This window comes from Lonchura striata, chromosome 13 (assembly GCF_050655825.1).
Source record: "Lonchura striata isolate lonStrDom1 chromosome 13, ASM5065582v1, whole genome shotgun sequence".
Taxonomy (NCBI): domain Eukaryota; kingdom Metazoa; phylum Chordata; class Aves; order Passeriformes; family Estrildidae; genus Lonchura; species Lonchura striata.
The window spans coordinates 4,398,582-4,410,836 of record NC_140715.1 but is presented as its reverse complement, the minus strand read 5'-3'; the positions used below and the strand labels follow the sequence as shown (position 1 = coordinate 4,410,836).

At 55.7% G+C, this 12,255-nt stretch overlaps 1 protein-coding gene across 17 annotated transcripts in view; it reads left to right on the top strand.

Moving 5' to 3' along the window:
* Positions 1-12,255, top strand: part of LOC110481538 (protocadherin gamma-C5) — a 216,632-nt gene that overhangs the window by 128,112 nt on the left and 76,265 nt on the right. The window contains exon 1 of one of the 17 annotated variants that reach the window (XM_085591116.1): positions 4,306-6,930. The exons of 15 other annotated variants lie outside the window; for them this stretch is intronic. In XM_085591116.1, coding sequence (XP_085447242.1) covers positions 4,465-6,930 — 2,466 coding nt within the window. In that variant the 5' untranslated portion in view covers positions 4,306-4,464. Of the gene's footprint in view, positions 1-4,305; positions 6,931-6,967; positions 11,403-12,255 lie in introns of those variants that run through there. One more of the 17 variants, XM_085591127.1, reaches the window with a different exon arrangement.

Below are 12,255 nucleotides of genomic sequence, written 5' to 3'. Positions count from 1 at the left end.
TTGTGATGCCTGGGATCTGAGGAGCTGTGCACACAACCGCTATTCTAATGATGTCTGTATGCAAAATTTACTTCCATGTTATGTTTGGACAGAGAGCAGAAGTCTGTCTGTCCAGAGACAGAGCCGGTGCTAGAGTTCTCTGGGATCTAGTTCAAAATGAATGAATGAATTGTGTCCAGTTCTGTTTGTCCTAGCAGTCAGCTGAGGCCCAGGTTTGTGTTTCCAAGCTTTTCCTTTCTCTTACTGTGCCAGGAATTGACAGTCTGGGCCAATGTAGTGGGCTCCTGTGTGAGGCCTCCTGTGTATTAGTTACAGTCCAGTTTGCTGTGTTGTGTAGGGACTGCAAATGACCCAATCTGCAATGTGAGGCCATGATTGATTCTCTTCTGGTGTTTCCCATTCCTGGCTGGGTTCATGAAGATTTTTAGTCTGTTTGGTTTGGTTTGGGTTACTTGTTTTTTTGTTTGTACTTTGGTCAAGGAGTAAAGCTGATGCTCATTGTGCCTGGCAATCCTGCAAACTCCAAAACATAAAATTATCCAGCATGGAGAGTATCTCTGATCCATCCCATGCAGCTGTACAAGTATGCAGATAATCCTAAAAACAGAGAACAAGAGAATGATTTGTGTTGCAAAGGTCCTTAATGATTCTCTGGTTCAGCCTCCTCTGCCATGGGCAGGGACATCTTCCAGCAGGGCAGGTTGCTCAGAGCCCCACCCAGCCTGACCTTGAATATTTCATTCAAGAAACACAACTTCATAAATGGATGTTTCCCCAAGGTGCTGGTTTTCTCTGTCACCAACATGGAACCAAAATGTTGATATATGTTGATGTTGGAACTAAAGGCTGTGAATGCAGCATGAGGAGAGTGAGAGCTCAGTTCTGTGCCAGGAAAATCAATGACTCAGTGTGGGTTTGGTTGGGAAATGATTTGATTTCATGCTTGGTGCCAAAGGCAGTGCCATTGCTGTTCTGCTCCTGGTTTCTCTGTCATGAAAGACAATGACAGTCCTCCAACAATAACACTTTCCATGGTAACTGCTCCTGTAGAACCTTAATTCTTGTCTAGAACTGCCAATGAATTCTGTGTGAAACCTCCATTATCTGTCTGTAGCTCAATGCCATAATTTGATATAGAGTTTCCTCAGAGTTGTAATTTCCCTTTCTTTCAGGCCTTTGTTTCTAGGAAGGTTGCAGCTCATTTTCACAATTCTGGTCAGTACTTTTAAATATGAAACAGTGACTGATGTATTTCAGCACATCCTTAATTCAGCCACTGAAGACTGAACGGTGTGTGGGGAATAGGAGGCAGAAGGAATAAGAGAATCTGTTGTAATTTGTCAGCAGATTTACCTTGAGAAAGAGGCTGATGAGAAGCTGTTTGAAATGATGGTTTCCTAACTGTGCAAGGTGAGCAGGGCATGCAGTAGAAAAATTTGATGACCTGAGGACAGATTCTTCAAATGAACCCCCCTATCCTGCTGTTCTGTGTGAGTCTTTAGAGTCAAAGTTGCAATTTGAGACCAGAGTGACTTCCAGGTGCCCTCAGGGATGAGTTTTAGGGCCTGCTAGGAAAGTCTAGAAGACTTCACTGTGGGTATCTTTGGCTACTTGTTCTCTTCTATCGCTTCCTCACCTTATCTGATTAATATTTTGGGTTTTTCTGTGGGTTTTTTATTTCAATTTTGTTTTTCTTTGATTTATTCAGTGTGATGTTATATTTTGAATTATCAAGAAGCTATCTTTTATGAGTAATATATGGTGTGATAGTGTCCCATGCTCTTGTCCCAGTAGAAGTCATGAGATATGAGAGAGACTTTGTGTTCTGTTCTTATTGGAAGAAATAGATGTAAATATGACTTTAGTAGATGTTGCATCTCTGTGGAACACAGAATGTGATAAAGATGGGGAGGAGATTACCTTGAAGCCAATGGTTTGATGAGCCATTCTCCATTGGTGACTGCTGATCTTTTAGTGTGGTTGTTTATCATTCCTGTGCTCTAGAATCATTCAGTTCCTGATCATAATGGTGGTGAGCAGACAATTGTACCTCCCTTGTGGGTGTGGCTGAAGTGCATTATCATCTCCTGATCGATTTGACTCATGAGGAGATGGGCACAAGCAAAACCTTCCAGTGGCATGGCGTGGAAGACAAAGCAGACAGGGGAGCTCAGTGTGTGAGGCTGGAGAAGAACTCGGTCATTCCCTTGCTTGTCACACGTCATAGCTAACACCAGCCTGTGCCTGATGGAGTGCTGTGAGATTTGAGTTGCTTCTGTAGAGCAAGGGAGGCCTACAAAATGTTCTTGCATCTGTACATTTCCATATGTTTGTAACTCTTGCGGTGTTTGTTGTCATGAGCTTGTGCTCAGCGTGTCTGACCTTATGTGGAAGGTCTCCTCTGTCCCAGCTGCCCGAGTGCAGCTGCAGTTCCCACACACACCTGTGATGTTTCCAGCTGTACAGAGGAAGGGTTTCATGAGCACTCCTGCTGTGCTCACCCAGGAACACTTTGTCTGTGTTGTAAAATGCAGAAGCATGTCGGCTGCAGCTGTAAAAGTGCAGAGTGGCCACCCAGCCCAGCCAAGACTTCCATGAGCATACCAGGGGCCAGTGGGAGAACGTGTGCAGTGTCCCCCAGGCCATCACCCACAGGAACATGCTGGGCAATCACCTGGAGGCTGTGAAAGGGCTGAGGAACAGGCTGGAGAGTCACCTCCAAAGAGTCACAGACAGTGGCTCAATGTCCCGGTGGAAAGCAGTGACTTGTGCTGTCCCTGAAGGGTCCTGACTGGACCCAGTTCTGTTCATGCCTTCATGGACAGTGCATTGAGTGCACCTTCAGCCCATGTGCAGCTGGCACCAATTGGAGCTGATTCCGGGAGGGCAGAGCTGCCACTGAGGGATAGGCTGGAGAAGAGGCCCCTTGCAACCATCATGAAGTGGAACAAAGTGCAAGGTCCTGCAGCTGTGGTGGGGCAATCCCCAGTTTGAAGAGAGGGTCAGGGACATGGAAGAGCTTTGCAGAGAAGCACTTTGGGTCATTGGTGGTTGATAAGATGGGATGTGAGCTGCCAATGGGCACCTGCTTCTCAAATGGTGTCCTGCACTGCATGATAAATACTCTGTCCAGCAGGTTGAGGGTGGTCCTTGCCCCCTCTAAACTCACTTTGTGAGAGCATAGACTGCATGCAGATCTTGGGCTGATATCCCAAAGGGACATGTTAGAGTCCCTAGAAGGATCATGGAAGTGGCCTTAGTGTTTGAATATTTCTGCAATGGAGAAGGACTGAAGGAGGTGAGGTTTTTAAGCATAGAGAAATGATCGCTCTCTGTAGACTTTTGAAAGCCTTTCACTCTTTCAATATGTGAATAAACTTATAGGAAAGATTTGGTGAGGTTTTTTTATGAGGGCCAGCGGCCATAATTCAGTAGACTTTTGTTTTTAACGAAAAGAAGGGAGGTTTTGATTAGGAGAAATCTTTTCAGTGTGGGTTGTATGGAAATGGAAGATATATCCCACAGAAGTTTTGGATTTGCCTCCAACATTGAAGACTATCTGAAATTTTTCCTGCTCATGGCAGAGTTTTGGATTAAATTACCATTAATAAAAATTTCAAATGGAAAGTGAAAACATTGGCTCGATGAAGGACTGAGAGTTGCTCTGCATTTTCCATTGTCAGCTGCTCAGATATGGATGAATGAAAGAACTCAGATGAAGCAACTTTGATGAGTCCGAAACAAAAAAGTAAATGTCTTTCTCCTATTTTGGCATCGGGGTTGCTTACATTGCTTTAGGCTGGTCTGTAGCTGAAACTAATTTAACCCTGGCAATGAAAACAGAATTTAAGAAAAATATGAAAATGCTCTTGAAGTCTTTCCCATATTATAATTTATTGCTGGTGTAAATGTGCTGCGATTATATTAAGAGGAGCTGAATTCCATTCTTTACTGCCCTGCCATGAATATTTGCTTCTGACTGTTGAAGGTGACTCAAAAGAATGCCCTAAAATCACCCGAGATCACATCTGAGATAGAAAGGCCTTGGTGTCGAATTAAGGAAGAGCTTCAGCGCTGTCTGTCGGCGGTGGCGGCGGAGCCCGGGCCCGGTGCCGCCGCCGAGCCCCGCCCAAGCCGGGCCCCCTTGAGCGCGGCCGTCCGGCGGCTGCAGTGGCGCGGCGGCGCCTCCGGGTGCCGCTGTTGGCCGCCGCCGAGCGGCGCTGGAGCCGCCGCCGCCGCCGCCGCAGCGTCCTGCCCCCGCAGGCTGCTCGCTCGCCCGGCGCCGGCCGCAGCGGCAGCGGCACCGCCACCGGCAGCAGCGGCGGCGGCGGCGAGAGGCGGGGAGAGGCGGCCCGAGCGGGCTGGCTGCGCTGCGGCGGCCCCTGCGCTGCGTGGCGAGAGCGGCTGCAAGGGAAGCGGGGCAGCGGCGGGAGGCAGGAGCGCGGCGAGCGCCGGCGGCAGAGAATGGCGGTGAGGCGGCGGCAGAGGCGCGGGCCGGGCGGCGGGCGAGCGCTGCTGGCCGCGGTGCTGCTGTGCGTGTGGGGCCGGGCGGCGGCCGAGCGGCTCCGCTACGCCATCCCCGAGGAGCTGGGCAGAGGCTCGCTCGTGGGGCCGCTGGCGCGGGACCTGGGGCTCAGCGCGGACGAGCTGCCGGCGCGCAAGCTGCGCCTGAGCGAGGAGAAGCAATACTTCACGGTGAGTGAGGAGAACGGGAACCTGTACGTGAACGAGAGGCTGGACCGGGAGGAGATTTGCGGCGAGTCACCGACCTGCTCTGTCAGCTTCGAGGCGCTGGTGAACAACCCGCTGAACATTTTCCACGTCGACGTGACGATCGAGGACGTGAACGACAATTCACCCGCCTTCACCAAGGCCGTTTTGGACCTCGAGATCGGTGAATGGATCTCTCCTGGTGCTCGTTTTCCCCTGGAGATGGCCCGAGATGAGGACGCAGGAAGCAACTCACTGCTGGCTTACCAGCTCACCAGCAACCCATCGTTCTCACTGTCTATGCAGGATAAGCCAGGTGAAAACAAGCAGCCAGAATTAATACTGGAGAGAGGGTTGGACCGTGAGGTGCAAAGCGCCTTTGAGCTAGTGCTAACGGCAGTGGATGGTGGGGATCCTGCGAGGTCCGGGACTATCCAGGTTCGCATCAACGTGACAGATGCAAATGACAACCCGCCCGTGTTCAGTAAACGCCTCTACGAGGCGCGAGTTGCAGAGAATTTACCAGTGGAGACAGTGGTGCTGCGGGTACGGGCGACGGATGCTGACGCAGGCTCCAACGGGCGAGTGTCCTACTCCTTTGGGAGCGTCCCGGAAGCCGTCAGGGCGTTGTTCACTGTCGACAGTGAGACTGGGGAAATTAGAACAGCGGGTCTCCTCGATTTCGAGGAGAAGAATAAATATATGTTCGGCGTAGAGGGGAGAGACGGCGGCGGGCTCAGCAGTCACTGCGAAGTGCAGATCTACATCACGGATGAGAACGACAACATGCCTGAAATCACGATTCTGTCGCTCTCAAGCCCGGTGCCCGAGGATTCTCCGACAGGCACCGTGGTGGCCCTCCTGAAAGTGCGGGACAGAGACTCCGGCGAGAACGGTCAGGTGTCGTGCGAGCTGTCGGGAGAGGCGCCGCTGTCGATCGTGGCGTCGTCGGGCGGCTCGTACAAGGTGGTGACGGCGGGCGCGCTGGACCGAGAGCAGGCGTCCGAGCACCGCGTGACGGTGGTGGCCCGGGACCGGGGCAGGCCGGCGCTGTGGAGCAGCACGGAGCTGGTGCTGGAGGTGTCGGACGTGAACGACAACGCGCCGGTGTTCGAGGAGGCGGCGTACAGCGCGTACGTGGCGGAGAACAACGCGGCGGGCGCGCTGGTGCTGCGCGTGCAGGCGCGGGACGCGGACGCGGGCGCCAACGGGCGCGTGAGCTACTGGCTGGCGGGCGGCAGCGCGGGCGCGGCGGGCGCGGCGCCGCTCGTGTCGGTGGAGGCGCGGAGCGGCGCGCTGTACGCGCAGCGCTCCTTGGACTACGAGCAGTGCCGGGAGTTCACGCTGGCGGTGCGGGCGCAGGACGGCGGCTCGCCGGCGCGCAGCTCCACGGCCACGGTGCGCGTCTTCGTGCTGGACCGCAACGACAACGCGCCCCGGGTGCTGTGGCCGGCGGCGGCGGCGGCGGGCGAGGCGGCGGCAGGGGCGCCGCCTCCTTTCGAGGTGGTGCCGCGTTCAGCCGAGGCCGGCTACCTGGTGGCCAAGGTGGTGGCGGTGGACGCGGACGCGGGGCGCAACGCGTGGCTGTCGTACGAGCTGGTGCAGGCGTCGGAGCCGGCGCTGTTCCGCGTGGGGCTGCACAGCGGCGAGGTGCGCACGGCGCGGGCCGTGTCCGAGCGGGACGCGGCCAAGCAGCGAGTGGTGGCCGTGGTGAAGGACCACGGGCAGCCGGCGCTGTCGGCCACGGCCACGCTGCACGTGGTGCTGGCCGAGAGCTTGCAGGAGGCGCTGCCGGAGCTGAGCGAGCGGGCGGCGGGCGCCGAGGCGGCGGCGGCGGCGGCCGAGCTGCAGTTCTACCTGGTGCTGGCGCTGGCGCTGCTCTCGGCGCTCTTGGTGCTGAGCGTGGCGCTGGCCGTGCTGGCGCGGCTGCGCCGGGCCGGGCCGCCCGCCGTGCTGCGCTGCCTGGGCGCGCAGCGCTTCTCGGTGGCCGGCGCCGCCTTCCCGGCCGACTTCTGCGAGGGCACCTTGCCCTACTCCTACAACCTGTGCGTGGCGGCGCCGGCCCGCGCCGTGCCCGAGGCCGCTTGGCCGCCGCCGCCGCCTCCGCCGGTGCCCGTCCTGTCGGCGGAGGAGCTTCTGGGCGGCGATTCCTGCGAGAAGCCGAGCCTGAACAGCAACGCCCTTACGGGAGAGCCTCCCGCCAATCCCGATGCACCGCAGGTGTGTAATGCTGAGCTCTTGTTCTCTTATTGAGGCTTTCGTATCATCTTCCTTTCCCCCTCGTTTTCTCGGCATGTTGTCCATGAGAAATCCTCATTAGCGTCCCCATCTAGCCGCGGAAATTTGTGCTCTTTCCTTGGCATCGGCTTCCATTTCAGCCGAGATGTTTTGACTGTAACTCTCTTTTTGACTTGAAGCATTGTTCCCCTGTTTTCTGGGGTTATATTGTTGTGGGATGCACACGCCTGTCTACATGAATTACGGAAATTAATTCAGAAAATGAATTAAAGAAAGGTCTATCCCGCTTCCATGGAAAGCAGGAGGCTAGCAGTAGCACCTGCTTCTTCCTTGGTAACAAAGTGAAATTCAGTGAAAGACGTTTTGTCTTCAAAACTCATGCTCTTTAAATTAAAATGCATTTCCAGCATTGAACTTGGTTTTTTACTGTTTAGGAGACACGCTGATTCTGCGTGATGGAATTGGAGAGAAAAGAAAATCCACAGAGAAATGATGTTGTAGTTATTTTCCTGATTTGATTCAGAAAGAGTGAATTTGAAACTTGTCCATAGCTTTCCACAAATATGTTTATGAATGGTTGAGTTTATCTCTTTTGTTTGATGGGGGTTTTTTTTCCTATTTGACTCACAAAGGAAAGGTGTGCAGCGTGTTATGTTCTGCATCCTGAGTGAAAGAAAAGAATATCCCACGATTTGGGGACGGGAGGATAATAGTGGGCCGTCTTCCTTTTTGCATCCTGGTTGGCAGTTCTCTGGTTTACTCTTCATGATATTTAATTCATACAGAGGTGAAGGTGCAAAAAGGTTTGTTTCAGATATTGAGGTTTAGATTTATTGGAGATGTCGGGGCTTTGGAGAATAGTAGGTTTTTAAACTTCGGATTTTTACAAGGATAGACATCTGAGAGTATCAAGTATCAAGGAGATTAGCCAAATGACAGATCAGGCACTTGAATCAAACTCATTTGTACATTTTTCATGGGTCAGCAGAGTTTCAATTAGGCAGCTATACTTTTCTTCTACCGTTCTACATACTTTCCTTGGTAATGTTGTACCAATCTGATTAAAAAATCCTTTTCCTGATATACTGTCTTAGTACACTTCAATGCTTTGCAGGTTGATTCTTGATAAATTCTTTTTCTTGTGGCTATACAATTACTTGATGCGGTGTAAATAGTAAGGAAACACTAAATTTAACAGACGATCTTGATTCCGTCAAGTTTTCCTTTGAGAATATTAGCTACATCTTTATTTATACCTGTAACAATCATATGACAATTAGCTCCCTGAGTTCAAGAATCGCACAATTGTTCTCGTCCCGCTTGTGTTAATGAGCCTGATTGCTCAGGCTATCGGTGTGTGTGGGCGTGTATCTAATGTTTTCAACCTCGGACCCCGTTGCTGAAGAGGTTTTTGAACAAAGAGGATAAAACTAATGGTAATCTAGAGCTTGAAATGGGGAAAAATATGCTTTAATATACATATATTGCCGTTAGTAAGTTATTAGTACCTCCTGCGACTGAAACAGCATGCCCACGGAATTCCTCGACATTACTCCCGATGGTGGTCCCCTGAAGGACCAAAGCAGAGATCGGCTGGAGAAAAGGCGGTGCAGCAGGTCACCGCTGCACGGGAAAATTGTCTCCGCGGCAAATGTCCATTCCCCGCGAGCTGCCCGTGGGCAGAGCGGGCAGAGCTCGGCGGCGCTCGGTGCCTGCAGTGCCGGGAGGAGGCTGCGGGCGCCGCTGCTGACCGAGAGGAGCGAGAGGAGCTCGGAGCGCCGCAGCCCCGCCCGCTGCGGATCCGCTCGATCACTCGCTCGCCGGATTCGTGGCCCGGCGGGAGGACGGTCAGTGATCATCCCCGCGGTACGGAACCGTGCTGCAGCGAGCGGAGGGACTGCCGGCGGCGGAGCGGCCGGGGCAGCGAGCTGGGGAAGGACAGTGAGGCAGATCGGCGGTCTGCGGTGGGGCTCTGCTCGGGGTGTTGGCGTGCTGCTGCGGAGATGTGCGGGGCGGGGAGGCGCTGGGGCCGGCGGCAGCGAGCTCTGCTCTGGGCTGTGCTGCTGGCAGCGTGGGAGGCGGCGTGGGGGCAGCTGCGCTACTCCGTGCCCGAGGAGATGCCCAAGGGATCGTTCGTGGGCGACGTGGCCCAGGACCTGGGGCTGCAGCTGCCGGAGATCAGAGACCGGGGAATTCGTATCTTTGACAAAGGTAGGACGCAGTATTTCGCTTTGCACGGGAAGACGGGACATTTAGTGACGGCGGAGAGGATTGACAGAGAGCAGCTGTGCGAACGTGTGCAGCAATGCGTGCTGCGCTGTGAGCTGATAATGGAAGGACAGATGCAGGTTTACGAAATCGAAGTGGGAATCACGGACATTAATGACAACTCTCCGAGCTTTCGAGAGGCAGAAAAAGAATTGAGAGTGAGTGAGACGACAGCCCCAGGATCGCGATTTCCTCTGGCCGAGGCTCATGACCCCGATACGGGCCGGAATTCCCTGCAGAGCTACGAGCTGAGCGGCGACGAGCATTTCTCGCTGGCCGTGCAGGCGGGCCCCGGCGGCGATCAGCGTCCCGAGCTGGTGCTGGCGAAGGCGCTGGACCGGGAGGAGGCGGCGTTTCACGAGCTGGTGCTGAGGGCGATGGACGGCGGCGATCCGGCACGGACGGGCACGGCTCGGATCCGTGTGACGGTGCTGGACGCGAACGACAACGCGCCCGTGTTCAGCCAGGCGGAGTACACGGTGCGTGTGCCCGAGGACGTGCCCGTGGGCTCTGTCCTCGTCACCGTTAGTGCAAATGACCCCGACGAGGGGTCGAATGGACACATGAAATACTTGTTCAAGAAAATCACAGACAAAGCCTCGCAGATTTTCCGATTGGACAGCGACATGGGAGCAGTCAGCCTGCTACGAAGCTTGGACTTTGAGGAAGGCAATTCCTACGAGCTGGAGGTGCAGGCACATGACGGGGGTGGCCTTTCCGACACTGCCAAAATTGTGGTTACAGTGACAGATGTGAATGATAACGCCCCTGAACTCACTGTGTCGTCGGCGCTGAGTGAGATATCTGAAGATGCGCCGTCGGGGACTGTAGTCGCCCTGCTCCACGTGGAGGACCGGGATTCGGGGGCGAATGGCGAGATACGGTGCTCGCTCGAAGGGGGCGTCCCCTTCCGGTTGGAGAAATCTTTTGGAGCGTACTACCGTGTGGTGACAGCGAGAGAGCTGGACCGGGAGCAGGTGTCGGAGTACAACGTGACGGTGCGAGCGGTCGACGGTGGGTCGCCGGCGCTGCAGAGCAGCGCGGTGCTGGCGCTGCGGGTGCTGGACGTGAACGACAACGCGCCGGTGTTCGCGGAGGAGCGCTATAGCGCGCGGCTGGCGGAGAACAACGCGGCGGGCGCGCTGGTGCTGAGGGTGCGCGCCACGGACGCGGACTGGGGGCAGAACGCGCGCGTGCGCTACCGGCTGGCGGAGGGGCGGGTGCGGGGCGCGCCGCTGTCGTCGTTCGTGTCGGTGCAGGCGGAGACGGGCGCGCTGTACGCGCTGCGCTCCTTCGACTACGAGCAGCTGCGCGAGCTGCAGCTGTGGGTGCGTGCGGAGGACGGCGGCGCGCCGGCGCTGGGCAGCAACGTGTCGGTGCGGCTGCAGATCGTGGACGAGAACGACAACGCGCCGCAGGTGCTGTACCCGCCGGCGGCGGCAGCTCTGGGCTCGGGCGCCGCGTGGTCGGGCGTGGAGCTGGCGCCGCGCTGGTCGGAGGCCGGCGCGCTGGTGGCCAAGGTGGTGGCGGTGGACGCGGACGCGGGGCAGAACGCGTGGCTGTCCTACGAGCTGGCCAAGGCCACGGAGCCGGGGCTGTTCCGCGTGGGGCTGCACAGCGGCGAGGTGCGCACGGCGCGCTCGCCGCTGGCCCGCGACGCGGCGCGCCACAGCCTGGTGGTGCTGGTGAAGGACCACGGGCGGCCGGCGCTGTCGGCCACGGCCACGCTGAGCGTGGTGCTGGCCGAGAGCGTGGCCGAGCTGCTGGCCGAGCTGGGCAGCGCGGCCGACGAGGCGGCGGCGCCGGGCGAGCCGGCCGCCAGCCTGACGCGCTGGCTCGTGCTGGCCGTGGCCGCTGTGTCGTGCCTCTTCGTGGCCTTCCTGCTGCTGCTGCTGGCGCTGCGCCTGCGGCGCTGGCGCCGCCAGCAGCTGCTGCCGGCGGACAGCGGCGCCCTGCGCGGCGTGCCCGTGTCGCACTTCGTGGGCATCGACGGCGTGCGCGCCTTCCTCCAGTCCTACTCGCACGAGGTGTCGCTCACGGCCGACTCGCGCAAGAGCCAGCTGCGCTTCTCGGCCGGCAGCTGCTGCGACACCCTCCCGGCCCGGCCGCCGCCCGACGAGCCCGCGCCGCTGCTCGGGGACCACGATCCCGCCGGCGCCCTCCCCGCCGATCCCGCCCCACCATCGGTGAGTTACATATGTCCAGATTTTCTCCACGACTCTTTCTCCTGATGCTCCCCTGCGCTTTCCCCACTGTGTTCTCTGGCTTCCATTGTACATTGTACTTAAAAGCACGGTAAAATTTCCTTCAGTGAAGTTCTCTATGCTCAATCCCGTTGCTGTTGTCATGTGAACATGGGGTGGGTCCTCAGTCTTCCAGGAAGTGAAGAAGGAAGGAGGGAGAAGGCTGCTGCTGGCATGGTGTTGTTTAAGTCGGAGTTTTGGGTATTGATTAGGTTCCAGGTGTTGTTCCTCTATATCAGCTGTGCTCTGTAGAATCTGTGTTGCTGCTGGCATTACATCTTGTTAAGGGATGGATCACATTATTAAGGAACACAACTTTTTACGAGCCTCATGTGTCTTCCCAACAGCACACATTTATCACACTCCATGATACATAGTGGAGGTCAGGAGAAAGTGTTTGTGTCATCCATACTTTGATCTTTGTCCTCAGCAAAGGATTGGACCAGGCCACAAGTGGTTCTTGAAGTTGTGTGTCTCCTTGTTACGAAGATGAAGGATCCTCTTGATGTCGTGATTCTTTGAAAAGCCCATGGGGGGCTGCCTGTGGAGGGGAAATGGAAGAACTGCTTTGTTTTTTTCTTATTTTTCAAGATAGAGCCAAATCAGATAGAGCTGGGTGAGCCTTGGCTAGAAAATATTTAGCATGGCAAGAGAATTGCCTGGATGGCAATGGAGACATACAACATGAAGTGGGAGATACAAGGTGGACATAATTCCCCCTGAGGTGAGACTCAGTGTGCCTTGGAAGACTGCTCAGCTTTTCCTTTGAGACCTATGAAGTCTCTTCACAGGGCTT